This window comes from Phyllopteryx taeniolatus, chromosome 6 (genome assembly GCF_024500385.1).
Source record: "Phyllopteryx taeniolatus isolate TA_2022b chromosome 6, UOR_Ptae_1.2, whole genome shotgun sequence".
In the NCBI taxonomy this organism is placed as follows: Eukaryota; Metazoa; Chordata; class Actinopteri; order Syngnathiformes; family Syngnathidae; genus Phyllopteryx; species Phyllopteryx taeniolatus.
Window position 1 is genome coordinate 28,728,613 of NC_084507.1, and position 27,921 is coordinate 28,756,533.

Sequence of the window (27,921 nt, forward strand, 5' to 3'; positions counted from 1 at the left end):
TCAAGGACCTTTGGCAAAGGTACTACTGCAGTACACACAGTGTATTGACACAGTTATTGTTTAAATGGATTGGCATTTTTCTTTTTTCTTTTAGAGCGTCCGCATTAGTCCGGTGTGCAGAGTTTCAGAGACCAAGGCTGCACTCGAGGAAACCCCTGTGAGTTTGGGCTTTTCCAACAAGACCAGTCCTGCTGTGAGCCCCTGGCATAGTGCCTCGGCTCCCAGAGTTCCTTTTGACAAGTCATGTGATCAGGAAACACTTGTGGTGATTGAATCATCCCTGGTGCCAATGGTAGAGGTGGAGATGGTGCATCTGGTTCCCTCTCTCGAACCCAGCAGTACATATTTAGATGAGACCCAGAAAGCAGAAGGTTCATGTCCCAGATTTTCGGAGCACTCTGGGAATAAAGTCGGATCTTCCCCTGCTTCCTATTTCAGGGGCGGTGGTCCACAGGTCATACGCAGCTTCCAGGTAGCCTCCCGTCCCCTTCAGGCTTATTCTCTGTCTCTCTTTGAACTTTGTGCTATTTCAGTGTTTGCCAAACTTTCTCACCACTGCGGCACTGTAGCAAAACATGCGTGATGGTTACTACTTACGATGCTGCAGAGTCATTGCACAGTGGTGCTGATATGGTGATGGTGCTCTGTACGCCGCCACGAAACGGCTGACTTTCTTTTACCGTCTTGGTTTTTCTGTCATCTTTTGTTTCATTTCCGGGAGCCTGGTTCATATTTTCTGCTTTCCTTTTGTAATCACTGGTGATGGAAAGGGAATGATTCGAAGAAGCGGTTGTTTCATTTTTGAATCAACCCGTTCTGGGATTGGCCTAGAAAGGCATGCATGGTGTGAAAGGTGCAAGGTGTCTGGTTCAACAGCCACTCACGGGGCTATGCTCCCATCCACAGCCCCCTCTGGTGCAGACCCAGACAGTCACCATCACAGCTGTCCCCAACTCCTTACCCAGTGGCATCTCCACCACAGAGGTCCCTATCGTCCCAACCAAGACCGTCACCTACGAGTCTGCAAAGGTAGGGGCTCCAGCACAGGCCTAGCCCGCTTCTGTTCCATCTGTGAGTAGGTCTGCTCGGAATAAGTCCAGGTGACCGAGTCCCGTACCCGGTTGATGCTTATGAAATGATCATTCTCAGTGAACTACAATGAAGATATAATTAATTGTTTGTCATGTCTGTCAAAGTGTGAAAGAAGATTGGTTCCAGCTATATTTAGAAAATGTTCACTTTTTGTGTGTCCTTCGCAGTTATGTCAACATCGGGCAAAAATGGTGCCTGTCACATGCATTTTTATGTAAAATGGTTGATGAGCGCTGTGTTCAATGTCGCCATTGAGTAGAGACCATTTATTGACCCAATGCACATAGTTTAAAAAAAAAAAAAATGTCACAAGAAAGTATATATATTGAAATCATGATTTTGTCTCAATTTACTCACAATTTGCATACAGTACTCAGTGTGAAATCTGTTTAATTGAACACAAGTCCGATAATACACTCACAGGGTGCCAAGACTTGGACTAAGGCTGCAACTAAGTTTTAATTTAATAATTGATTAATCTCGATTTTTTTTTTTTTTTTTTTTTTTTTTTTTTGATTCGATGAATCAGATTTTTTCAAAACTTAAAATGTTTATACCTTTAAAAACAGGATATTATTTCAAATTGACAATTATTAAACAACTACGTAGCTCTGCCTTATAAGAGTCAGTTTAGCTTAATACTAACATATATGGGAAAAGGCCATTTACAGGCTAACAGTTTGCATCGATAGTTGCTATTTTAGAAACTTTTAAGTAATGGATATTCAAACACGGTCTGTAGAACAACAAAACGGATACAGATACAAAAATAGTCATGCATATATTATTTGCCCTCTACGAAAAAATACTATTACAGCATTTTACTGAGTCATTCACAGTAGTAATAAAAGAAAATAAGGTTGTTCTTCATTTGTGTCTGCCAGACTGTAGTATACTGTACTGCCTCCCGGTGGCCAAAGAGGGCACAGCACATTGAATTGGATTGAGGAATGAAATCGTGATGCACAAACTGTTTACCGTAATTCTTTACATTCCATTTAATTATGTTATTACTGTTTTTATAAATTCAAATATTATAGAGTGCTTTTTTTATTAGCAATCAATCTTTTTTTTTTTTTCGGGGCGAGCGACGGGAGCTGGAACAGATTAATGGCATTTCTACTCATTTCTATGGGCAAAGATGATTTGAAATAGTGTTTTCAATTACAAGCGTGGTTACTGATTACTGAACGGATTAAACTCCTATCTCAAGGCACCACTATATATTAATTCATTTAAAGTAAGTTAATCAATTTTGGACCAATGAAGTAAAATTGGATAATGAACTCTCACTGCACGCTCTCGAGCCACCGCACAAAATATCCTTTTCATTTTTTGGCTTTGTCTTTCTCAGGGTGCAGTTGATGGGACAGAAGAGGAGAAAGAAAGCACAGTTTCCATCTCTCAGACCTCAGAAACCACCAGTGGCACCACCGTCACTACTACCACTACACACATCTCGAAGGTCAGCGACTCATTTATTTTTTTTTCAATCTGCTCTTTGGTTCTCGTGTTTTAAATTTTGAAGATGGTCATTATTTGCTTTATCCCCCAAAATAGATTGTGAAAAGTGGCTCCTCAGAGACTCGTGTGGAGAAAAGAATCGTCATAACTGCTGACAGTGACGTTGATCAGGATAAGGTACAAAGCTTCATTCACCTAACGAGCACATGAATTCGTGAAACAAAACATTAGCAGACTCGATGACATAATTCCAAATTTCAGACCAGACCAGAGAAAATGAGGCTTTGGAGGGAGTTATACAAATTAAATAAGAGATAATAATAGTAATTTACAAGCACGGCTAGTCATAAATGATCAGACAATCTTAAAAAGAGTATCCATATTCTGTGTGGTCTATCAGCAACGTGAGCCATGACTTTCGAGGAAGGGGAGGCACAGCGGCTTGAGAAAAATGTAGGAACAGAAAAACGCCACAACTACAGAATCTACAGGAAATCATTTTGTTAATGATTGAGAGGAGAGGAGTGGCTTCGGTATTTTGTTAATCTCCATAAAACACGCGACAGCCTCTTTTAGCCTCCGAGATTTGATTCTTAGAGCTCCTGGACAATTTGCCGTATTGGAGGCCATAACAGAAGACATTTTTCCGCCTTTACATTTTACACAGTGAATCAGGCTATTACCGCAACTGTGCAATTTCACACAGTCTGCCCTCCAGCGCGACACCGTGAGTGTCAGCGTCTGGTGTGAGCGATAGAATACATTTCACAGCATCTTCTGTACAACAGGGCGGGAGGAGTGAGCGTCACGGATTTGTGGGAATAAACCAGCAATTTGCCAAATTGATGGTTGTCCTACATATAGTTGGGGAAAATATATTTCAGCATAATCCTGACAAATAATAATAATAATAATAGATTCTAATTTGGCCTTCACTGAATTTGGGTTTTCTCTCGCAGGGGAAAGACGGCGGCGCATCGGCATTGTAACCGATGCACCACAAGCAGCTCCTCCTTTGACTGCCCATCTCCCATTCCCCTCGGTCAGAGTGCCGTACGCCACACACACTGACTGACCCACTCTTTGACGCACGCACACATATCTCATGAATGTGCACCCAGTAGCAGAGTCTGACTAGATTGTGTTTTGTTTTCTTTCTCTTTATGGTTTGAGCTGTTCATAGAAAGTTAGAGGAGGGCTTGCATCGTGCTGATCAAACCTCAAACCTTGAAAAGCTTCTCAGAACTTCCACTTCCATTGTTTTAAAACATATTTCTCTTTCTTTCCAATTGTAGCAGATATGTTTGCTTTTAAACATGTTTACTTCCCTTTTTAATTATTATTATTATTATTATTATTCGTTTCACCAAGGCACTGTTTCGGAGTTAGTTTTGATTGTCAGTGTTCATTCCCTTGGTACTACTTGGAACGTAGAGACTACTCTCAAGGGAACTCTTCTTTCTGTTGTTTACATTCAGGAGAAACATTGCATGAAATTGTGTACTTGATGTACAATGATTCAAACATAAATATAATTTTGTGCACTAATTCGGACAGCTGTTTGGTTTCACTCAGGAAATATAACCAAAATTTGCTTCTTTTATGAGCAGCCGACCACCTGTAGCCTACATGTTCTTGTAAAGTTTGAATTAAAACTTGATCTATTTTGACATATTTCTCTATTTTATAGGTTTAATGCTTTTATAGTGTTTGTACAAAATGGAAATGTTTTAAGTTATTCATATCCCTCACTGACTTAAATTGTGCTGTTGTCTAAATTTGCGGTCTCTATTGAAGATTTTCTTCCATGATTTGTTCTTACTCAATTCCTCAACGTCATGTTAATCAGCCCACCATTCATTAACATTGTGCTTCCCTCAGCCGTGATGTTTTGAATACATTTCATTGATACACGTTTCAAGCTTTGGTCTGTTTCTCTCAGGTTTTAATGTACTTCGCAAGACCACAGACCTCAATCAGAATGTATGAGGAATGTCCATATACTTATATCTTGCCCCTCCTTTAATGTACATTCATTTTCAGCCGTGTGAAGTCAATACATTGAAAGAGCCTGTTCTCACGAGAATTTCGGAGGAATGTGTACAAAAAAAATGGGGGTTCATTCAAAAAGCTTTCTTTTTAATAATACATTTTTTAATCGTATTTTCCACCCACCCTATGCCCTCACCTCCTACCTATTTACATTTATGGGAAAATACATTTTGTCTTCATGTTGCTGGAAAACAGTCACATTTGACCGAATATTGTTCTTAACTTTTTGTACAATTTCCAACTAAACTCTTGCGGGAACACGTTACGCTTGTGGCTCGTCTCAGTGAAGCGCAAGTGGAAGGTGAAGGCAGCTGTCCTGGTAAATGTGGCTTTTTTTTTTTTTTTTTGTCATAGGAGCACAATTTTTTTTTGTTAGTTTTTTTTTTTTTTTTTTTTACATGTTCTACTATACAGTAAATTATTTGTAAAGTAGCAACTGTTTCATGTGATTTTCATGTACTGTGATGTTTCAAGGAAAAAGCTGATTTCCAGGCTTCCATTTAGAGATGTCACAAAGTTTATATCAAGAAAGTTTGTAAAGCCTTTTACCACATAGTCCAAGTAGATTTGCTCTCACTTGCTGTCTAATGTGCTTTTGTGTAGAAGGTAGAAGCTGTCAAACACACCAGTTCCCTTTTAGACCACGTGTTTCTTCGTCTTGGTCGCAAACTTGGTAGCTACAACAACAGCAACCTCCCCAGAAGAAACTTGGAATTTCACATGGGAAAAATAGATTTTAGATGGTGGAAAATATTGTTGCTTTATGATTCATCTTTGTCTTTTATTAAAAAAAAAAAAAAAAAAAGCATTAGTCTGTCTCTTAATTGTCTCTGTACACTTTTATACCATGCAAAGTATAAAATAAATGTTCCCCAAACGCTGCTTTAGATGCTACAGAGCAGTCGTTCCCACTCGCTGTGCCACGGCACATTATTATTTATCCATCCATCCATTTTCAACACCGCTTATCCTGGTTAGGGTCGCGGGACGTTGGAGCCTATCCCAGCTGACTTCGGGCGAAAGGCGGACTACACCCTGAACTGGTCGCCAGTCAGTCGCAGGGCACAGATAGACACGGACAACCATTCGCACTCACATTCACATCGTCACTGAGTGGGAACTGAACCCACGCTGCCTGCACCAAAGTCAGGCGCGTGTACCACTACACCATCAGTGACTACATTATTATTTAAATACTACAAATAACACTGCAGTAGAGAGAACAACATATTTAGAAATGTTTTTTTGAACATCCATGATTTCAAAGTGGTTTGGTAATTATGCGCAAGGTCTTTGTTCATCATCAAGCTGTAATATAAAACACCGACATAGGATGTGATGAGTTCAAGGCCACTGCTGAAGAGATGATTAAAAACTCGTTATTTTGTGTGTTGAAATGCCAAACGGAACCCAGTTGAAACTCTGAGCAGTGGTTTTATTCAAGCATTTCCTATTTTCTGTTTCTGAACGTCACAGAAAGTTTGATTTCTCACTTCCCATCACATTTGATATGTTTTAGGCACAGGTTTGTAGTCACACGCTACATTTGCTCCGTTATATTGGCTAACGTTACTTTTTGGATAAATTGTACTTGTCAGAGTAGTTCTAATGCCAACATATTTACATGTAATCATTTGGAGCACTACTTTTTTACTTGAATAATATTCCATAGTAACAGTACTCTTACCTGAGTGGTGTACGGTTTGTTGGGGACCGGCGTAGACAATTCACATTGAAATGATACAACAAGTAAGCTTTTCTTCTAAACAAAAATACTCTGGAGCCTACTAACATAGAAAAACTCTGTTTCAGGATTCAACTGTCATCATCGGTGACATTATTCACTGTACGCCCAATTATCATTTTAACATTCCTCACATTCATAGAAAAGTTAATCACTGTATAATTAAAAAAAAAAAAAAAAAAATACACAAACTGGTTCAGGCCAAGTAGTACACTCGTTTTTACGTCAAGACAAGATGAATCAACAGTCAATTCCACACAATCGGCCAAATTAATCGATTATATTGCCTGTCCCTAATAATAAGGAGAACCTATGATGTATTAGTTATGGAATTTCATGATGAAAGGTGCTTCAGGGTAGTTGCGAGAAGGTTTTGGGAGAAGCTGGTCCCTCTGGTCTCTTCTCCTCCTTGTTCCCGCCTTCAAACATCAGAATCCTGCAATCGGGAACATCACAATCGTAAATGCGTGTACTACTGTGTGGACAAATTGGCCCACAGTTCCACTCACAGTTTTAAAATGGCGTGTCTTTTCCCTAGCATTATATCTAAGAAATCCGTGTAGCTGATGGTTTCCTTGGATTCTCCTCCGACTACTTCCGACATCATCTTTTTCAACTCCAGGTGAGTCTTGGCCAGTCCCAGTTTCTCCAGCATTCGCTTTAAGCCCATCATGTCTAAGAGAAGAAATACAAATCAAATGATGGTCATTTCTGATGACTTCTGGGATCGTAATTCACGTGTTCAAAGTTTGACCTATGTCCCCTTTGTCGTTGAGATCAAACTCCATGTATTTCTCTGGAGGGTAAGAAAACATTTAATTTTTAGAATCCGACCGATCCTAATATTTGCAGTTAATCAGTGAGTCTTAAATTATTACGTTTAAACATGTCCAGCTTGAATGCGAGGTCTTCCACTTCTGCATACTGCTCATCGGACAGAAAAGCCTAAGGTAAGAAAATAATAATGATTTGTATTGTTTTTTTCCCACAGGCCTTTAACATTGTGTTGTCGACTTCTCTCACCTCATTGATGGCGTTCAGGTTTTCCTCTTGGTGAGACTTGAGGAGGCCATACGCTTTGCCGCCTGCGCCCAACAAAGAGTCAATATTCCACCCATATTGCTATTAATGATGAGTTGTGAGGCAAATTTAAAGATGGATAGCAAAATAACCAACCTTGAACGCTGCTGTCCATTTGTGCTCCGGTGTTTACTTCTGCAAACTGAGCTAGAAGAGGAAGTCAACTTCTCTTAGTTTTAAAGCTGCAATCAAACTTTCAAGACTTGTGTTGCACAAGACGCACACGTTTGCATGCTGGGATGTTGTATTTATTTATTTATTTTTTTCAATTTTAGTGAAGGCATGTAGGAACTTTCTCAAATGAACTTCTTCAAATGACATCATTATGGGAAAGTCACACTTTTGAACATTTGTGATGTACAGTGTTGGTCAAGATCCTTTCAAAATGTAAGACAGGAGTTCCTCGGATTACGACGTCGATAATGTAGTCGTAATGTATTTATTGCAGGGAATCTTTGTTTGATCAAAGCTTCTAAACCATAAATATAAAACAATCAAATGAATAGTAAACACGGCGGTAACTGACGGTGTATTTTTTCATCGGGCACTGTTCGTGACCTTGAAATTTATGGAAAAGGTACGACGTTAGAAATGGAAGAACACCTATGTTTTACAACAATACCGTAAAATGTAACGTGTTACACTAATTCAGAGTTACTTTCACCAAAACACTTTCAATTCTATGACACTTACTTGATCTGACGGCCTTTAACAGGACAAGTTTTTCATAAGGACAACAACTATTTGTTTTTTTTTTTGGTATACATTTATAGAATCAAGTGGAAAAAGGCAGCTGCTAGCGTATAATATATACCAAAGCATATTGGAATGAATAAAAGTGACACTTTAGGTATGTTTTTAGCAAATGACTTGGAAAAGGCTACCTGAAGACAAACCAGTAATTATTCATTTAGCGATAATCAGTAAGTCAATAGTTTAATTATAATAATAATAATTATTATTATTATTTAGTTATTATTTTATTTTTGGTTTGGTTGAAATAAGTGTGTTAATAATTATTCGAAGTTCGAGAAAATTCAAAGTTAAGGATTATTTGGTAAAAACAATAAAGTTAATCAGTTTGAACATGAAATATCTTGTGTTTGTAGCGTATTCAATTAAATATAGGTTGAACATGATTTGCAAATAATTGTATTCTGTTTTTTCTTTATGTTTAACACAACTCTATTGGAATTGGGGTTGTAAACTGACTAGCATCAAAACCACAGCCAGTTGTGCTGCCATAATGATTGACATCCATTTCGTCCAATGATGCAACAGCAATCGAAAAAAAGAAGCCATTTTCTTAACCGATTATCCTCATTAGGCTCGCAGGTGTGCCTGTCCCACCCTGGACTGGACGCCAGCCAATCGCAGGGCACCTCTGCTCAGCAAAAGGGACAAATGCATTTGCAATACAATTTCATCAGATAACAGTCTTGTAATGCTGTGTTTTCTCCACGAAGTGGCAATATTGTTCCCTTTTAAATGTGCCCTGGAAAAAAAAAAAAAAAAAAAAAAAACCCAACAACTGGCGTTTACCGTTAAAAAAAAAAAAAAGCAGTGGTAACAATGACATTTGTACAATATGATCATAAGTAGTGCATCATCATGTACCAAGTGAATGCGTTGCATCATTGTCTAACTGATGGAGCGCGCTGATGAAATGCACTGCCACGTTTCTTTCTTTTTTTTTTTTAAGCACACAGTATACTGCATGAATTAAAACACAACTACATTGATAAGATCCAGTCTTTGATACATTGTTTATTTTGAGTGAAATAAAAATGTTCATGAATCAAACTTTAGAATGATGGTACTGCAATAATAAGGACTTCAAAAACAAACATAAAATCCTTAATAATGAATGGATGCTGGTCTGTATTTCCAAGCATTTATGGCATAGCGTGTAATGTTTAATTATTCTACGTTACACAATTTAAAGATACTCAAACAGTTCAAGGATTTATTTACTGTGAACAGGTCGTGAGCATGCAATAACTTTGTAGGCCTTGACCTTGAGTACAACACTAGCGACGCCCCTCAGGTCAGGCAGACGGGCATCAGCGGGAAAGAAGTGAAAATCTCTCAGCAAATAGGCCGTAAACAGAAAAAGCTCCATTTTAGCAACCGACTCCCCCAGGCAGAGACGAGCCCCCCCTCCAAAGGGGATCAGGGCTCGAGGAGAAGCGTCTCCTCCCTCCAGAAAGCGCTCTGAAAAAACAAAATCTTTTGAAGTAGCACTAGCGGTAAACGGGAGTCAAATATCCAGTAATATAAAAAGAAAGATGTAAGCGTACCTGGTTTGAAGCTGTACGGCTCGCTCCACACCGAAGGATCGTGGTGAGCTCCAAAAAGATTCGGAATGACCACTGTGTTCTTCGGGATGAAATAACCTGCAATGCTACACAAGGATGCACTCACTTCAAATCAGAGGGATTAAATGCAATTGAATCATAACGCTGTATCGTAGGGACATATTAATCATGCTTTTGAATTCAATAGTATCATTTCTATCTTTCCCGAGGCTGACCTTATTATGCCGCCCGATTTGTTTTCTTGGACAACTTTTTCAGTACATATACTATACACGTACAATATCATTAGCAATTGGAGCATGAGTTCTATGTCAGTGTAACATACTGTACACATAGTTATTATACGGATGCTATTTCATTTTTCATTCAAGTGATCAAAAAGACAAATGTGTTTTTTCCCCACAGTTTTATGCTAATATTAGAATAATAATCTCTTGTTGATTAATAGTTTTTTTTAAATTATTTTGAGTTTGACAGTTTTACTTGCGTAATATAACAAATATCGAAAGACAATTGTATTTTTGTGTGTGTATTAAATGTTTCAACGCAATCTGTTTCAGTGCCAATACATACAACAACTTACATACAACAAAAAAAACAATGCTCAGTTTTGATTTGCACTGTCAGAAAAGTATTAGTAGTATTTGTGTGAAGTCAATTAGAAATATTAGAATCATCCTTCAAATGTTTAATCAATGAATGTAGGTGTCGAATCATTACCTCTCAAAATGATTCATTGCACATACGGTACAGCATTATCATATTTTCAAATGCACATTTTGTCGTACAGGTCATTAACCATAATATAGTCATCGCGTGTACATACTGTACTTGTTGCGAAAGATAAATATCTGCCTTTCATACACTTATCTGTATATTATTATGTTTTTATTCTATGAATATACTGTATCATAGTCATTTTATCACTTAAGCATTTCTGGTTAGAAGCAATCTGCATTTTGTCGCCTTGCTCTTGTGACGTGCAATAACAATACCGTTTAATCTAATCTATGAACCACTTTTCTTTGTCGCTGCATGCATCCAATGTGCTGACCTGCTGTCTCGGACGGTTCTGTGCGGTACGGCCAGAGGAGCGACGGGCCTGAGTCGGAGCACTTCGTTGACGAGGGCGCTCAGGACGGGGAGTTTGTGCCTCTCGCTGTATTTGGGATAGTGACCCTCTGGTACCGTGCGCAGCTCCTCATAGACCTGAGTCTGGACCTGATGGATACAGTAGTAGAGGAGAGATTAACCGCATGCGTGTCAAAGGATGAAGATGTTGAAGTAACCTGCCTCTGGTCGATGCAAGAGGAATGCTACGGTCCAGTTGAGCCAGGCCGCAGTGGTCTCTGTTCCTCCGATGAGCAGGTCCACCGTGGCCATGTGAACATGAGTGTCCGTCAGCAACTGCCAGCCAACACAGTAACCACATACAGTACGCTTAAGGCCGTGTTTTTTTTTTTTTTTTGGGCACAGTCACCAAGTTTGATTTTATGCACCACTGCAGTTTGAAATAAAACGATCAACAAGCGTCAGAGTCAATAATCCTTCGGAACGCCCTCGTTTCACCCCCAAAAAAGTTGAGATTTTCCATTGAACTTCATATTCGTCATATTAAGTACCGGTAGATCTTACGCTGTTGCAAATGCATATTTGTCCAGCTCCCACACTTTATTATTATGATTTTTGAGATGTAAATGAACTGCAACAGACAATGTACTGCAAATGCAAACAGCAAAATATGTGACTTTGCTGACAGGGTGGACAATGATAATGCTTAGGTTAGCATTTATTGGACCTTCACTTAGCAACATGATTCAGTTAGCAAGTTGACTGTGTACTGTTTAACAAATACATTTTTAATTTCTGAAAGGTTTTATATCAATTGATATTTCACGATGACAGAGTGGACATGGCTTGACAATATCCAACCTCACTCATTATAGGATGCAAATAATAATTATTATTAATTTTGCTACTATCCACTTATTACGCCTCCATTAAAGAAAGACCAAAAGCTGGTCGTAATGTCACTGAAAACAGCAGAGGGTTTCTTAAAGGTGAAGTTACCCCAAAATGACAGAGTGGACAGCAGTTTCAGGGGCACGTGCAAAATGTTCAATATGGTCATGTGACTGTAGTTAGCAGAGCAGTGTGGGGGGACATGCCAAAATCACATACATCCAATAAAAAAAATAATAATAATCCAAAAAAATCATACAAAATGAAGGAAACACATTTGGAGGGATCTGTCATTGTACTGGTAAGTGTGCAAATGTTTGGCCACTTATAAGACCTCAGAGTTTCAATATTCTGCTACATTTCGATGAGGAGCACTTTATAGTGATACTGACATAAAACCAGTGTCACCGTCCAATTACCTCTGGACTTATCTGTGAGAGTGCTTGATTAAGTGTAAACGCGTGGTTCATAAAACCAGATCAGATTACCATTCCATTCTCTGTGTCGAGTTCCTGGAGGACGTAGCCTGTGATGGTGCCTTTGGGGTTGTTGTCTTGTGACTGCACAAAAGACAAGACAAGAGATGAAGACTAATTGTTTAGTTAAGGATGTTAATAGTGAGGCGACGGGATAGGGGGTGCTGTCTTTTCAATGAAAGGAAACACATTGGTAAATGAAACTGTATAATATGTACCCCGCTAGAGCTCTCAAAACAAAGCGCATTGCAATGACGCAATTTAACGCTGACCTTGTAGTCGTTGAGGTGTTTGCGTATGATGTCGTCTCTCTTGGTCACTTCTCGCATGAGACGGGAGAAAATGGGGTTGGGCAATTTCTTGGAGAGAACAGATGACATTCCGCATTAAAGGATTGTTTTCTAGATGTTGGTTCGTCACCAATTTTGGGAAATTATTGTATTTTTGTTACTGACTCTCAGCAAAGGGAAGGAGTCCAGGGCGGAAATCCAAGAAGAGCCCCATAGAGCAACAATCTCATTCAGGCAGTTGTGTAACTCTTGCAGCTCTGAAGAACTCTTGCCATACTGAAACAATTCACCAGCTACAATCAAGATCAGCTACAATGCTTATACTGTTAATGAAATAGTTGCATTTCCACTCATGGTTGCATTTTAGAATGTAAATGGAGACCATGACCAGTTTTTGTCATGCCCCCTTGTTGACTACTGTTTAAACCATTTTACATCATTCAATGTATTATGACACATACAATTTTACAAAAAGGAAGAATTGTTTTTTTTATTTTTTTAACCTCATCAAGAAATGACCTGGCTCATCCGTCCATGAAAAAAAAACAAATCAACCGACCCCTTTTAAAGGACACAACTCACTTCCTTTCCAAAAGTCAAGGTGGTAATCACGTTACTGGCCGCCACTGTGAAATCCTCAGAAAGATCAACAGCACTGCCTTGATAGTCCTTCAAAACCTGCAAAAGATGAATTAAATCAATTCGATTAATTAAGCTTAATAGGCACTGTCAATTTCAAATGGCCCAATCGTGGTAGAATTTAGTGTTCATCACCAGCAGCAGCTCTCTTTTGCTGTGGTGTTGCGCGGACCTACCTTGCAGAGATGCGCCGCCTGCTTTTCAATCACCTCGTGCAAAGAGTGATGGCAGCATCGCAGCAAAGCGCCGTGGACCAGGCGACGGTGGGCCCGCCACTCGTCGTCGTAGTCTCCCAGAGAGATGGAGCGCCCTCCTCCAGACACGACGTTTCCTTCACAATCACAACTCAAATCATCCATCCGTCCATTTTCGATAGCGCGTCTTACATTTACGCCTTTCGACAATTAAAAGTCCTCAGTTGACCTAACAGATAATCTGAGTATCTCAAGGACAGTGACTGAGATGTTTCAACTGAGATTCGAACCTATATCTCCTGACTGTGAGGCACATAGGCCAACCAGCTATTCCGCTGTGCTGCCTACATTAAATAGAATTATTATTATTGTCACGAAAAAAATGTCTGGCGGGTTCACCTGTAAAGGAAACAGGCCTCCCAGCAAAGTCTGACCATTTCTTCACCAAAGCTTCTCTAATGACCTCACTGCTGTTTAGAACCACCATGCCTGAAGAAAAGAATGAAATACGTATGTTTGCCTGTGTCTACTCTGCATGTTAAAACAAACAAACAAAAAGGTCACTTGTGAAAGCAGAGAGCAAGTAAATGTTGGTGATTACGAGTATTTCCACATTTAAGCTGGTAGATGTGTCCGTAGCGCTGCGCTAGACGGGTGAGGTGAATTGGCAGATGGTCATGGGTTAACTCCATCATGTTGCCTACGAGGAAGCAGCTTGGAGGACCTGGGATGGAACAAGAAGAAAGAGGAGGAAAAAGCGGACAAAAACAAAACTGGTCTAACAGTGATTCATGGGAAATCTGAATTGCGACACTGTCCAATGAAAAGCATTTTTCTCAAAATTGTTTTCTGAAAAAAAACATTCCATATTACACTCTTTCATTTGGAAACATCCATCCATCCTGTTTCCAGATAAAAAGAATGAAATTCAGAAATGTGCTTTTCATCGGATAGTAGACGAAGTATTATTATGCTAATCGTTACCTGGTGGAGTTTTTCCTTTGGGACACTGAGAGTTGTTTCTTGGTGCAGATTTGAAGAACGTTTTCAGGAACGCTAGCACCAGCATGAGGAGGGCAACTCCCACACCGAACACCACCACCTCTGTCGGCATCCTGTGTCTCCTGTCAGACTGCTCCTCTTCGGAAAGCTCTTCATTGCACTTCTCGCGCCATTTATAGTGTTCCAAAGCATCTCTCATCGTGATGGCATGCATGTGTGTGTCTTTTTGCCGCTCATATCAAGGGCGTCTAAATGTTTTCTTTTGAGTCAAAATCTGTCTCCCGGCGAAGGCCTTGATAACACGCACTTGGCAACATGACAGATTAACGACCCATGTTTTTGTTTTATACAAAGAAGGAGGGCACATTCATTTTCCTTTAACAGGATGTGTTTAATGTAAAACCAGTCCACATCAGACCCACATTTATTACAACTGAGTGAGACAGTGCATACGTATTTACAGTAGTAGTGAGATGAGTCAAACGTCACCCTGTTGAACTGGGTGGGCCTGACAGAAAAGTAGAAATGTAACAGAATGCATCCCTGCAGAGCTCAACAAAGATGAGGCCCTGAGGAAGTGGAACACACTCACAAAACAAACTGGTGAAAAGTGACATACAACAACAACGACACGCCCTCCTTCATCTGGAGTTCTTGAGAGCGTGCGCATCCTTAGCCATGTGTCGCAGGAGAGAACCTGGACGGTCTGAACTTCATCTCGGTCAAGGGAATGGAGGAGTCTTTACCTTTCCAGTCTATCCACACCACTCCCTGCATTGGATTAACCACAATATTCTGTTTGGCCAGTGGGAAGAGATACACAAAAGAAGCATACAGTAACAATTGACTGTACCTGATTATTAGTGTTGATGCCATAAAGCCCGTTGAGGTTGGCTTTGTAGCAATTTTTATACCACCAGCCTCCCATGTAGGCCCGAGAACAGTGGATCCCCAAAGAGTCAGGGTCCTTATCCCGGGTTGAGAATGGACGGTCATTGTGGTACCTCATAGAGTCACCTGGCCAAGAATGACAGTGTGTTAATTACAGTTAAGTTCTTGCTGATGGTTTCCATGTTGAAGCAAAACCTGTCACCTGCTGTTCCTGTATATCCAGACACCATGAGGGCAAAATTATTCTCCTCAGAATCAATGGAAAAGTTGGCGTAGTGAGCATAAGCCGTTTCATTTCTGGATTGCAGGTCTACCCTCAAACTCACAGGACCGATGCTGGTCAAGTTGTGCAGAATCTCATTTCCTGTTGTTGGTAGGAGAAATAAAGTGATTTAGGCTACTAATCCTAGTATTAAATGACATTTGGTTGTTTGTTTAGTGATTATTCAAGTGAGCGTCAAATGCACCGAGCCAGAACTCTTCACTGAGGTTTCCAAAGCCGGCTCTGTATTCACTCCAGGTTCTGTAGAAGTCTGTCTTTCCACTCATTCTTCTTTGAAACACCTAAAAAACACACTCATAATTTGAGGCTTCTGGAGGTACATGTTCTGTCAATTCTCAAGTTATTTAAATAACATCAGTTTGTATCACCGTCCAACCGCCTCCATCAGCCTCCATGTCGCAGTAGACTCTGAAGACCTGGCCCTCCTTCCCCTGAGGGTAGATGTCCACCTCCCCTGATTGAAGAGCTCCATTCAGCAGCTCCTGAGAGCACTCAGTCGGGTAGGGGAAACGCAGCCTCCCTATGAAATGTGTTTGGAGTGAAATAAATATTATTAATGGCGTGTATGGACGAGTTTGTGTTTTGGGTTTACCTGTGATGAATTCGGTGGTTACAATTGATGTGTAATGTCCATCTCTCTCGCCTTCTACCAGAACATTATAGCGTGACATGGGTAACAGCCCTGTCAGTTTATACTCTGTGATGATGGGCTCCAGGATAAGCTCCTAGTATAAACATACACATAATTAATATTTTATGGATTACTTTAATTGTTTGGAAGAAATAATCATTGACTATGACTCACCTTTGCCTCCTCTCCTACTACTTGGTAGGTCAGTCTGTAGGTGTGATAAACCACAGTGGAAATTCTCCAAACAATCAGAGCAGAGCGAGGACCCACTTCACTGGCTTTGACCACTTACAAGGGGATACAGAAATGTTGAAATATTAAGTTCTGTTTTCTTTCGAGCCTGATTAAACAGGCTTGATCCAACCCTTAATTTGCCATCTACTCACCATTGGCCGTGTTGAAAGACGTTGTAATGGCTGCGCTCTGAAGACTGTCCTTCTGGCTCAGGACTTTCACTGTGTACACGGTGCCTCTCTGCAGGCCTCTCAGCTGGTGCTCCACTGAGTTTCCAGACACCATCACTGTCACGGTCACATTAGGAGCTGTGGCAAGGAGGAGAATCACTGAGCTGATTTTGCAGTCAGTAAGGCTGTATAGTCATGACAATAGGTTTGTAATTCTATTACTCACTCTTGGAGGACTCGTAGCTGATGATGAAACGGTCTACCTTTCCCATGCTCGGAGTCCATTGCAGCACTGCTCTGGTATCTGTCACATTGATGGCCTGGAGGTGGGTCGGCGCTGCAGGCACTGCAAACAAAGCATAATTGCACTCTACTAAATATGCACTACTTTCACAATGTGAGAACAGAGGTGAGTGGAACTTGTGTTGTACCTGTGGTGATAATGGACACAAGCGCATCACTCTGGAGTCTGCCTTGTGTAGTGGTAACAGTGATTATGTAGGACGATCCAGCGGACAACTTGGAAAGAACCACATGAGTCTTCTGGGAGTCCAAGTTCACTGAATGGGTCTCACCTTGAATGAAAAGGTATAAATAATATAAGAGTTATGTATTCCTAATGGTTATGCATTTAAATGCTCTGAAGTTTTTGACTGACCTGTGACAATGCGGGTATAAGTGATCGTGTAGCCTGTGATTGTTGTCTTGGGTTTGGACCAGGAGACCATAAGTGATGTCTCTGTTATATTACTGAAAAGCATATCTGTGGCTGGCTCAGGACCTAACGGAGAAAGACGAGCAGGTTGGACACATTCACTCACTCTAGTAACAATGTGGTGCATTTAGATTTTACCTGTAGTTGCAATAACTCTGTGAATCTTGGATCTTCTGTCGTCTGTAGTACCGTATATGTCCAGGACATACCGGGTGTTAGTGCGAAGGTTACTGAACTCAACTGACCGCACGCTGCCAGGCACCACCAGCATGATCCTCTTGGTTTCTGCTTGACTTCTTGATGCAACAACTTTACTCGAAGAAGACGTGCTCTCCTTGTGCACCTGGACCTCCATTGTTTTCTTTTCTGCGTGTATATTGTCTGTCTCAAAAGCTTCCTCTTCAAAGTCCTGATACTCCTCCTCATCGCCTTCTGTTTGCGGCTCTCTTCTGATCACTGTGAATTTCTTGAACATTCCTTGTGGTGCTGACCATGAAATGATGAAGCTGTGGGAGGAGATGTTTACAACCTTCACAGAACCTAATCCTCCTGTCCTTGTGGCAGTTTTAATAGAGCCGCCATGGGTAGTTGTTTGGCTCTGGGATACTCGAGCTTTGTCTGAAGTGGCTGCGACAGAGGCATTAACTAAGTATTGACTCTTCAGAGTGACTGTCCCCTTTCCTTTTTTGCTAGCATCTGTGTTATTGATGGAATGCACAGTTGAAATATCTTTTCCCTTTCCAGTTTTGGCATCGACAGAGTGAACTGTTATGGTATTTCTGCCTTGTCCGGTTTTGTTACCATCTGTGTTCCTGCTGTCTACAGAGTGCATAGTTGCCGTATGTTTACCTTGGTCAATCTTGCCATCCACAGAGTGTACAGCTGTAGTATGTCTACCTTGTGCAGTCCTGCCGTCAACAGAGTGCACAGTACCCCTGCCTTTCACAGTCTTGCCACCAACAGTATGCCTTGTTATGATGTCTATGTTTTTCCCAGTCTTGCCATCAACAGAATGCACTATGGTATCGCTCCCTTTTGCAATCTTGCTCGCATCTGTGTTTCTGTCATCAACAGAGTGAACAATTGTAGTATGTCTGCCTTGTTCATTCTTGCCATCGGCAGTGTGCACATTTGTACTATGTCTGCCTTGTTCTGCTTTTCCATCCACAGAGTGCACAGTTGTAGTATGTCTGCCTTGTGCAGTCCTACCGTTAGCAGAGTGTACAGTACCTCTGCCTTGTCCAGTACCTCTGCCTTGTCCAGTCTTGCCACCAACAGAGTGCTCTGCTACTGTATCTCTCCCTTTTCCAGTCTTGCTAACATCTGTGTTTCTGTCGTCAACATAGTGCACAGTTGTAGTATGTCTACCTTGTTCAGTCTTACGATCAGCAGAGTTCACAGTTGTCGTATGTCTGCCTTGTTCTGCCTTGCCATCCACGTAGTGGACAGTTGTGGTATTGCTGTCTTGTACAATCTTGCCATCAATTGAGTGCAAAGTTTTAGTAGTTCTCCATTTTCCAGTCTTGCTAGCATCTGCGTTTCTGTCCTCAACTGCCTGGAAAGTTGTAGTATGTCTGCCTTGTTCAGTCTTGGCATCAGCAGAATGAACTTTTATGGTATCCTTCCCTTTTCCGGTCTTGCTAGCATCTCTGTTTCTACTGTCAACAGAGTGTGCACTTGCAGTATGTCTGCCTTGTCCAGTCTTGCCATCAACAGAATGCAAGGTTATTGTATCTCCCCCCTTTCCGGACTTTCCATCCACAGAGTGCCCTGTTGCAGTATCCCTCCCCTTTCCGGTCTTGCTAGCGTCTGATTTTCTGTCATCAACAGAGACCACTGATGTAGATGTATTTCCAGTTTTAACATCAGTTATTGGATATCTCCCTTGTCCGGTTTTAGTAGCATCTGTGTTTATGTCTTCAACAGAAGGCACGTTTGCAGTACCTGTCTGTTTTCCAGTGTTTCCATCAACAGAGTGTACAGTTACAGTATCCACTTTTAACTTTTTAATCTGCTTTGACCCAGATGGTTGAGTTGAATTCTTTTCAATGAGCGTAGATTGCTCCCTACTGTCTTTTCCAGCTAAAGTTTTGTTTGTTGCCTTAATCCTGGTAAGAATTGTTGCAAATTTTGCTGTTCCATTTAAATTTGTTACATCATTCTGTGTAATATTAGCTTGAGGTTCATCTTTAAGGTGATCCGATTTTGAATATGTTTTAACCATGGTTCCTTCCTTGACCAGTTTAAACTCAGTCTTTTTAGCACCAAAGACCATAGTTTTGCCTTTGCGGGGCTCCTCTTGATTTGTTCCATCATGCTTCAACAAAATTTGGCCAACAGTAGGGCCGGTGGTCTTTGTGGAACCTTTGATTCTAATTTTGTTCTCAGAAGCACCCAGGTTAATTTGTGCCTTTGAAAGACCTAATTTAGCAGTTGTGGGTAACTTTGATTTGGTGTCACTCTCCTTGGCGTCCGTCCCCTTCTTCTGGTCATTCTTCTCCAGTTGTACCTGCTCTACTGTTTTGGTTCTTTCCTGGATGTTTTCCCTGATAGTTGTTCTTTCTTTGTTCACTTTCTGGGCTTCTGTGTCCACTTTTACCTTGATTATCCCTTTGGCTTCTTCTGAGATTACAGAGCAGAGGAATTGTTATTAGAAACTGAATTTTAGATCACGATTAGTCACATTGAGTCACTCAGTCCATGAGACAATCACTTACTTTTATTGCACTCTGCTCCTTGGGCACAGTTACGGCAGTCTGGACCCGTGAATCCTTCTTGGCAGATGCATTTTCCTTTTTGACATTCTCCATTGCCACTACAATCATTTGGGCAATTTGCAGAACATGGACCTGGTTGGAAAACAAAACAAACAAAAAAATAGTTATGTAAAAAAAGCAGAGACTGGCAAATGTATAGGGGGAAACTAATAACCATACATTTGTCCTTCAGCAAGGACATCTCTCTCTCCAGCCTGGCCAAGCGTCTTTTCATCTCAGCCATCTCAGCCTCACAGCCGCCAGCACAGCCACCGGGCATCAAACTGATCTTATGTGTCATGACCAGCGGAGTACCAGGTTTTAGGCTCACTTCGTGCTCTTTGGTGTTGTTTGACTCGCAGTCATTAGCAATGACCACCTTGATTTGCTGTGCAGGGGCAGGCTTTACTTTGGTGTCACTGGCAGCCTTTTTTACAGTTGCCTGATGTGCAGAGGGTAGGGCCCTATCTTTAACAGCAGCAGAACCACCAGCTACATTTTGATCTGTGAGCGCAGGTTTGTTTTTTGAGTTCTTCAGATCGCCAGTAGAGGGAGATTTGACCACAACAGTAGGATTACCAGAGGTTGTTGTCCTGGGTTTTACAGCTGCTGTGGCATTGGCTGCAATGGCCTTTGCATGTGTGGCAGTTTGGATTGTGGGAGTTGGTTTAACTTTGGAGTTTTTCAAATCTTTGACTTCTACAGTCTGATTATCAGAGCCCATGGCCTTCTCTTTGAAAGCTGCTGAACTGCTGGTTGTAGAAGCCTTTGCTAGATTTAAGAGAGGAGTCTGGACTGTGGGGGCAGGCTTTTCTTTCGAGTTCTTCACTTCTCCGGTGGAGGGAGATTTCACAACAAGAGTCTGATTGACAGAGGCTGTGAACTTGTTTTTGGTGGTTTTGGTGCCGCTAGCTGACTTTGTGGATGTTGACTGAGCATTTTGAACTACGGTGGGGCCTGGCTTGACTTTGGCAATCTTCCCATTGCTGGCCAAAAGAGATTTCTCAGAAGCAGTCTGATTGACAGAAGCTTGGAGTTTATCTTTAGTGGTTTTGGTGCCATTGACTGATGCTGACCTTGTGGGTGCTGACTCATCATTCAAGGCTCCAGTGGGTCCAGGATTGTCCTTTGTAACCTTCGCTACGCTGGCTCTTGCAGATTTAGCTAAACCGGTCTGATTAACAGAGACTGTGTGCTTGTCTTTCTTGATCACACTTCCACTAGCTGTGGAAGTCTTCAGTGGTGGGGACACAGTGGTGGAGTTTGCTGCCGGTCTGGGCTTACTCCTGGTGCTTCCTGTAGCGTTTATCGTCGAAGGTTTTTGGTTGGGGAGAGGAGTGGGTAAAGCTGTCTCACTGATGTTGTTTAGATTTAGGGTGGAACGACTGGTCAGTTTGGCGGGAGCGATACTGGTTTTTGGTTTTGAAACAGTGAAAGCCCCATTGGATTTAGTCAAGTCATTTCCTGTGGAGTTTCTATTCTGATTGGTGGGGGTTTGAAGTGATAACGGGGTGAGAAGGAGGAGAAATCCAAGTGTAAACAACATTTTGAGGTAGTAACCAGAGATTGACTTTGAAATCTCTGTCCGTATGTTACGCTTAAGATTACGAACTCCTTCTTCTCAGGGGTTGATCCAGCTCTTACCTACAAATGAGAACAAAATGTCTTTTTAGTTGATTGACAATTTCAAGTACTTTAAGGAGAAAATGTGCTTGTTTTCTTTGGACTCAGTCACAGCCAATTTCTCCTTGAGTCTTGATGATCATTTGTTGCCTAATAAGATGCTCTGCTAACATACCATAAAAAGTATTTTTTATTTATGGTACTTTTGCATGATAAAGGTTCACAAAGGATGCAATCAAAACCCATTCTATCGGTTTTAGCTAATTTTCTGTAACATTAAATCCTACTTTTCTTTTTTTTAAACTCAGATTAGACATAAATAAATACATATACATAAATATAAACATATTGCAATAAACCATGCCTGATCAGACTTAGCTTTAAAATAAACATTTTATCAAAAATGTACTTAATACACCATTTTAAATTGAGCCTAAACTAAATATGAGTTGACAAAATGTGACAGTGTTCCAACCCACACCCATAATAGTGAATTCATCTGCTTGCCCAGGCCAAATTAGATGGTTTTGAACAGGAAGGAAGAAGTCTGATGGTGAAACCGAGTGGCGAACTAACAGTGGGCGACTGTATAGAACTGTGGGACATTGTACGTCCTTCACTCCATAGAAGCTTACTTAAGCCTCTGCACCCGTGACCAATAAAACCTACTTAACAAAATGTCATACCGTTGAATGGAATCGATAGGATATTAAGTGAAATGTCCCGCAGATCAACAAATTGCAACACCTGATGACCTACATTTTGTGTTCACTGAAGCGCCACACTTTTCAGTTATGTTACCTTTTGCAAAGATGTGTGCAGCAAATACAATTACCGGACACTTTAAGTGTGATAATTGAAAGGGGCGGCAATACGAGAACTCTATGAACACAATTTGCCTTTACAAACCATTAATGTGGTATCCAAAAATATTTGTAATGGCAAATACTGTATATGATACATATTTTGCACTGAAATTCGTTAGTGTCCCATATGTGCTCTCTCACAAAAACTTGCTTGCAGTATATTTACTTATTTCCATATGTGCCTATTTCCTGGAAAATTCACACAATCTACATAGCAGTTCTCCACCCGAAATGCATGATGTTATGACAGCTATCAGACATCAATACCAATAAATGTATTTCTCTCCCCCAACTGAGCATTGGGAGGGAAAAGCACTTACCTGATTGATGGTTTTTATCTTATCTTTGTTTGCCTGCCTCCATCTGAATGGGAAATGGTACACAGACTTGCAGGGTGGGAGGTGAGCAGAAGAAGAAAGGTGGCAAGGGGTAAAGTTCGCTCCTACTTAAGGGACCCCCGCACGCTCTCCCCACCAACTCCACCCCCCAGTGGTCCCACTCACTCGACCACCACTGAAAATATTTGAACTAGACAAAAAAATGGGTACATTTCCATTAACTTTAGAGCTTTGATTTAACATGAGTCTTGTATTGTTTACTATTATCTCAACTGAGATCACCCTGTTTAGTGCAATTCAGTATTGTGTCATTTTTATGTTCAACTCAATTTACACTTGGAATATTGTCCTTTAGTTTCTTTTATAACGTCATGCAACACTGCATGCATGTAACATGGGATGGCTCACACACACGTAAACACACAGTGATGGAATGAATGTGAGAATCATGATTCAGCTGGAATACACAACATAACACTGCAGGTATTCAGTGGCCACTCTGGGGGACAGGAACCTCTCGCTATATGAATTGGCCGTCTGTTGGCATTAATGAGATGTAACTACGCCACAGTTATGTAAGAGACCAAATATCCAGCACATTTTAAGGAATGCTCTGTGGAGGCTCTGCATTTCGGACCAAAATGGCCACCCACCATCCCTCCTTTCGTAAACCACATGAACACAAGTTAACGCAGGCTTTGCAAGCGAGCTCGCATGAGTGACATTTTGCAGTGGTGCAACACTTCCAACCACTGTAGCACGCACGCATGCCTATTAATAAAACAAACACATGCAATGAATTCCGGTCTCATTTTGTATTTATTTTCCAATTCCAAAAATAAAGTAATATTCTTTACATGTTGCCATGCACAGATCTTACAAAAGTAAACTAAAAGAAAACATGCCATGTATATCAGTAAAAAGCATAAAAGTAAACAACCAAAAAAATACAATTTAAAAACTGAATCAGAAAGAAATGCTGCACTAATACACAAGATCAAATATATGCACAGAAGTGAAAAGACAATTTCACATTTTCTTAACAATCCATCCATCCATTTTCTGTAGCGCTTGCCCTCATTGGGATCATGGGTCAGCTGGAGCCAATCGCAGCTGACTTTGAGCGAAAGGGACTGGTCGCCAGCCAATCGCAGCGCACATGCAAACAAACAACCATTCACACTTAAATTCACACCTATCGAGAATTTGCAGTCTTCTTCGGCTATTTAGTAATTGCCAATTGCGCCACTCCGCTCGCCAGTCTCCACCCTCGCTGCACCCCCGCCCCCGCCCCCCCCCCCCCCCTCCCCCGTGTCACGGCTGACCCTGCCCTGGCCTTTGGGCGAGGCCCGACCTTAATCAGCGATATTCCACACCTGACAAAATACAAGCAGCTCTGAGAAAACATGTCACGCCGGCTTCTTAAGCATATTTTCCGTGTCGTATGTTGCTAAATGTACTAGTGCAATCGCGTTATTGACACTAAAGTTCTTGTGGCGAACCAACGATTAGGCAGAATATAAATTCATGTTTTGAGTTCACACTGTCAACATTTATTGAGAGCGGTCGATGTTTTTATGTTATTTAAATATACATTCACCGTAGGCCTGAAATGGGGAAAATGCACTTTAATCTTTGTCTTATTGAGTCTAATAAGAATCAATGTGCAATATTTTTTGATTTGGTTTTGGAGTTGCAATACAATTCTAAATAACACAGGTAGCGATTCCGCCAAGGGTTTGGCACACGTTGCATCAACTCCATAATGGCCACATTAAGAAAACAAAAAAATATCACCATACGTTTGTTTTAATATTACACTTTTGAAATTTGAATTGACATCAGCTCAGACATTGAATTAACATCTCTGAAGTATTTACAGTGGAACTGCTTAAGTTGAGCAATTCATCCTAAATATTCTGTATCTTTATGCAGATCTTGTGTGTTGATCCGCAAGAGCGTCCGAATCTTGATGAAACTTTATAGCTCTATGTGGCAAGATGTTAGCCATTGAACCATTGGCTTTGCAGGTGACTAATGTTTGAGCCTTGGCTAGCACTTCTGGCATATATCCTCTCCACATTCAAACGTAATGAAATGTCTAATGGTCGGAGGCCGGCACAGAGCAGCCATTGATGGCTCTGTATTGAAGTGACGCTCAAGTCCTCCCATGTTGCTTACATTGGACTGGGCCTCTGAGATTAGAATAATATCAGCACATAAGCCCTCGCTTGTTCCTCACTTCTCGACCGCTCTCGCTCGTTCTGTCTGTCGTTTTCTCTGGTTAACTTTGACGCTTTCAAAGCGTTAATTGCACCTTTAAAAAGGCAGACATGTTTTGGACCACAATGGGTTAAAGGGGGGATGTTTAGCTCCAAATCTGCTTGCTTACGCTATCGTGAGCAAGTGAGCCCACTGACATTTGATGTGTTGGAAATTCCTCTTTTTGCAGAATATTTAAGGAAGCAATCTTGTCTTTATGGTGTTTTTTATACAAAGAGATATTTACACGATATCAACAAAAAACACGATACAAACAAAAAGAGACAGCGCGAGAGAAAAAGGCTGTCCCCGTACCTTTTGCAAGCCCCCACACTCTCCCTGAAGCTGAAACTCAAAAATAATAATAATAATTTAAAAAAATAATAATAATATAAACCTCCTTCAGTAAATTTCCCTAATCAGAAGATTCCCACCAGCTACTCGGCCGGCTGTTGTATCTAAATTCGACATCTCAGAGAAGTTACACCAGAGTTATGGGATAATACACAATAAAATAATGCATGGAACATTCAATTTAATCCTTTTTTAAATTCACAGATGTTAGGAGGCAGGCCGTCTGCGACTTTAAGGGCAAATGTGTGGAGCACAGAGACCCCTCTCAGCTTCTTTATGGCAAGGCCAGTGAAAGGAGAGAGAGAGAGAGAGAGAGAGAAAAAAAAACACTTTAAAATAAATATATTCAGCTGGAGCACTAAATCAAACCAGTTCACCGAACTCAGTCACACTATTTGGAGGGACATGACAGAGTGAATGCATCTGAATTTATAGATTAGAGATACGCTATGCATTTTACCTGGAGACAGCTTTTTACAAAGTGTTTTGAATTTTTTTTTTTTTTTTTTACAATAAAATGAGAATAACGCAATTTATTAGCAAGCTAATAAATTTAATTGTTTGCTAGTTAGCTATTATACCTCAATAGCTAGACACATGGATAGTACTATGCTTACTGTATTATTATATACATTTGTATAGATATATGGGCGTACTTGGATAAATTCCTTTAACAACCAATACAAATGAATGAAATAAATGTTTCCTGGGTGATAACCTTTATTTAAATGCAGGTTAATATGACAAAAATCTTTGTAAATTATACTTTGGGCCTACTTTTTATGTTTGCATAATAACAATAGCTGAAGTACTATACCTTTGGATACAATAGCCCTGGCTAGATAAATTGTCAGCTAGCCGTCACCCAATAAAAAAAAGCATGAGTTGTACTTACATTCAAGTTGATATGATGAAAGGAAGTTTGTGAATAATACTTGGGCCTACTTGTATGTTCGAATTACAACAATAACTCGTTATCTACTACGTTCCAAAATGTTTTGAACTGTCTAATCGCATATCCGTCAATCTTATTTGTGCAGGGTCAAGTCATCAAGTAGTTTGAATTAAATTATCTTATTCTGCACCACAATATCTTCATCTATTTAGTCTCCCACCCACTTTTCATCTTCAACTAAAGTACGTTCCCATTTTGTTAACAAATTCAAACTGTCCTGACATCAGCATCTTTGATTCAGTTCATACAGGATACTGTTGCTCTTGAGTTTTATATTCCAAATGAGTCGTTTTTTTTTTGTGTGTGTGTCATTATACATTTAAAAAAAAAAGACAATTGAAATGAATGATGAAATCCCATTTTAAGTCACTTTCCTCTGATTCATTTTGGTGCGTGTAATTTCATTAACCCCTTATTAGGTACTTCCTTTTGAAAGTTCCATTTCCATACATAAAGATGATGTAGGGCACAAAGTGGCAGATTTAGAACATTTTGAAAGTAATAGTTCACGAACACGTGCTACATTTGGCCACTGGCATCTGTTTTCATTAGAAGAGTGCTACGGGGGATACGCTCCAACTCCACATAAGTCTGCTTGCATTGTTTACATTGCAGATGAATAGGGCTTTTGCTAGCACCACTTCAACCCCCCGTCCCCCCGTCCCCGAACCACCACCCACCCCACAGAGCTACTAACACTCTTCAGCTCCTCAATTTCAGCCACAAACCCGGCGGTGAGGAGTGCAATGTCAGCGATGGCCGTTACTGGCAGATTCTAGGCTACACATAAGCAAAGTAGTCTTTAGTATGACATTTTAATGTCTATTTTCTTCTTTTTTTTTCAATCTCATGATATTATGTGGGTCATTCCTCATCAAAAATGTCTTCTGCTCCGGCCTCAGGCGTCGAACATCTCGGTTGCAGAGACCGGATCTCGTATCGCTTCGTCCCAAATCAATCACCGTCACCATAGTCAGTTTTCCATCAATTATATATAATTATATATATTATCACTAAGTCAAGCTCACCTGTCTGTTTGGATTTCCCTCACACTGATCAATAGCTACTCACAGTCATTCTGGGGTTCCAGCGGATGGAAAGCGTTTACATTCTGCAACCCAGACAAGCCTCGGCCAACCAATACATTTGTTATTTTCATGCTACAATGACCCAGTCTCTTCATTAGCATACAACCAGAAAACACACAAAACAAAAGACGAAGAAGCAAGGGTGAACACTGGTCAAACTATCACCGTCATAAAATCTTTGTTAAAAGTCCATGCAACGCTATGCGCTTACATTTAAAGTACTGTATTATTTAGTACTATTCTTCAGAACAGCGCCACTCACTAAAAGCAGCCTCATCTCTATAAGAGGCGCTGCTTTTAGAGCAAACACAGCATAAGACCTTTTAAATTTCATTGATATATATATATATATATGTGTGGTGTGGGCAGAACAATCAGGTGTGCCACTGTTGCCGGAGATTTGTTGCATGGGCGCTGCCAGAACCTTCCCCTGGCGGGTGGA

General features: G+C 40.7%; 4 protein-coding genes across 21 annotated transcripts in view; 1 reads left to right on the plus strand and 3 right to left on the minus strand.

The window, feature by feature from the left end:
• The window catches only part of LOC133479298 (uncharacterized), a 32,037-nt gene extending 26,618 nt beyond the window's left edge, over window positions 1-5,419 (plus strand). For 10 of the 16 annotated variants that reach the window (XM_061776035.1, XM_061776034.1, XM_061776037.1 and 7 more), the window contains 5 exons: window positions 95-472; window positions 907-1,029; window positions 2,447-2,557; window positions 2,653-2,733; window positions 3,516-5,419. In XM_061776035.1, coding sequence (XP_061632019.1) covers window positions 95-472; window positions 907-1,029; window positions 2,447-2,557; window positions 2,653-2,733; window positions 3,516-3,545 — 723 coding nt within the window. In that variant the 3' untranslated portion in view covers window positions 3,546-5,419. Of the gene's footprint in view, window positions 1-94; window positions 473-906; window positions 1,030-2,446; window positions 2,558-2,652; window positions 2,734-3,515 lie in introns of those variants that run through there. The other 6 variants (XM_061776046.1, XM_061776051.1, XM_061776038.1 and 3 more) reach the window with 5 other exon arrangements.
• Window positions 5,420-6,022: 603 nt separating this feature from the next.
• Window positions 6,023-7,650, minus strand: LOC133479299 (allograft inflammatory factor 1-like). Of its 2 annotated transcripts, XM_061776053.1 has the most exons (6): window positions 7,529-7,639; window positions 7,376-7,437; window positions 7,231-7,297; window positions 7,107-7,148; window positions 6,862-7,027; window positions 6,023-6,788 (listed from the first exon to the last, which is right to left on the minus strand). In XM_061776053.1, exons 1-6 carry the CDS (start codon window positions 7,545-7,547, stop codon window positions 6,704-6,706), a joined length of 441 nt encoding a protein of 146 aa, XP_061632037.1. In that variant the 5' UTR covers window positions 7,548-7,639; the 3' UTR covers window positions 6,023-6,703. The 2 variants fall into 2 exon arrangements, with proteins under 2 accessions (XP_061632037.1, XP_061632038.1); XM_061776054.1 differs by lacking the exon at window positions 7,107-7,148 and having other exon boundaries at window positions 7,529-7,650.
• Window positions 7,651-9,174: 1,524 nt separating this feature from the next.
• Window positions 9,175-14,624, minus strand: LOC133480011 (steroid 21-hydroxylase). Of its 2 annotated transcripts, none has more exons than XM_061777633.1 (12): window positions 14,296-14,624; window positions 13,925-14,035; window positions 13,711-13,800; window positions 13,294-13,448; window positions 13,061-13,156; window positions 12,644-12,754; window positions 12,461-12,547; window positions 12,201-12,272; window positions 11,044-11,157; window positions 10,805-10,971; window positions 9,733-9,836; window positions 9,175-9,646 (listed from the first exon to the last, which is right to left on the minus strand). In XM_061777633.1, the coding sequence occupies exons 1-12, from the start codon at window positions 14,525-14,527 to the stop codon at window positions 9,399-9,401; spliced, it is 1,587 nt and encodes a 528-aa protein (XP_061633617.1). In that variant the 5' UTR covers window positions 14,528-14,624; the 3' UTR covers window positions 9,175-9,398. The 2 variants fall into 2 exon arrangements, with proteins under 2 accessions (XP_061633617.1, XP_061633616.1); XM_061777632.1 differs by having other exon boundaries at window positions 13,913-14,035.
• A 59-nt stretch (window positions 14,625-14,683) lies between these two features.
• On the minus strand, window positions 14,684-22,889 carry tnxba (tenascin XBa). Its single transcript, XM_061777631.1, has 15 exons — window positions 22,803-22,889; window positions 20,174-21,637; window positions 19,955-20,086; window positions 17,376-19,859; window positions 17,181-17,303; window positions 16,954-17,097; window positions 16,749-16,868; window positions 16,505-16,660; window positions 16,293-16,405; window positions 16,080-16,212; window positions 15,856-16,007; window positions 15,672-15,768; window positions 15,407-15,568; window positions 15,167-15,330; window positions 14,684-15,084 (listed from the first exon to the last, which is right to left on the minus strand). The coding sequence occupies exons 2-15, from the start codon at window positions 21,537-21,539 to the stop codon at window positions 14,986-14,988; spliced, it is 5,445 nt and encodes a 1,814-aa protein (XP_061633615.1). The 5' UTR covers window positions 21,540-21,637; window positions 22,803-22,889; the 3' UTR covers window positions 14,684-14,985.
• Window positions 22,890-27,921: the final 5,032 nt, after the last annotated feature.

Coding starts and splice junctions, on each gene's coding strand:
- LOC133479299 (XM_061776053.1), bottom strand. Junction 7,298..7,375: donor ACCTGAACGCCATCAATGAG/GTGAGAGAAGTC, acceptor TTCTTACCTTAG/GCTTTTCTGTCCGATGAGCA. Junction 6,789..6,861: donor AGACACGCCATTTTAAAACT/GTGAGTGGAACT, acceptor TCCCGATTGCAG/GATTCTGATGTTTGAAGGCG.
- LOC133480011 (XM_061777632.1), bottom strand. CDS start 14,527: ATGCATGCCATCACGATGAGAGATGCTTTGGAACACTATAAATGGCGC. Junction 12,755..13,060: donor CCTTGACTTTTGGAAAGGAA/GTGAGTTGTGTC, acceptor GAATTGTTTCAG/TATGGCAAGAGTTCTTCAGA. Junction 10,972..11,043: donor TCCTCTTGCATCGACCAGAG/GCAGGTTACTTC, acceptor TGTATCCATCAG/GTCCAGACTCAGGTCTATGA.
- tnxba (XM_061777631.1), bottom strand. CDS start 21,539: ATGTTGTTTACACTTGGATTTCTCCTCCTTCTCACCCCGTTATCACTT. Junction 16,661..16,748: donor CAGCTACGAGTCCTCCAAGA/GTGAGTAATAGA, acceptor TCCTTGCCACAG/CTCCTAATGTGACCGTGACA. Junction 16,406..16,504: donor GTCTTTCAACACGGCCAATG/GTGAGTAGATGG, acceptor TCCCCTTGTAAG/TGGTCAAAGCCAGTGAAGTG.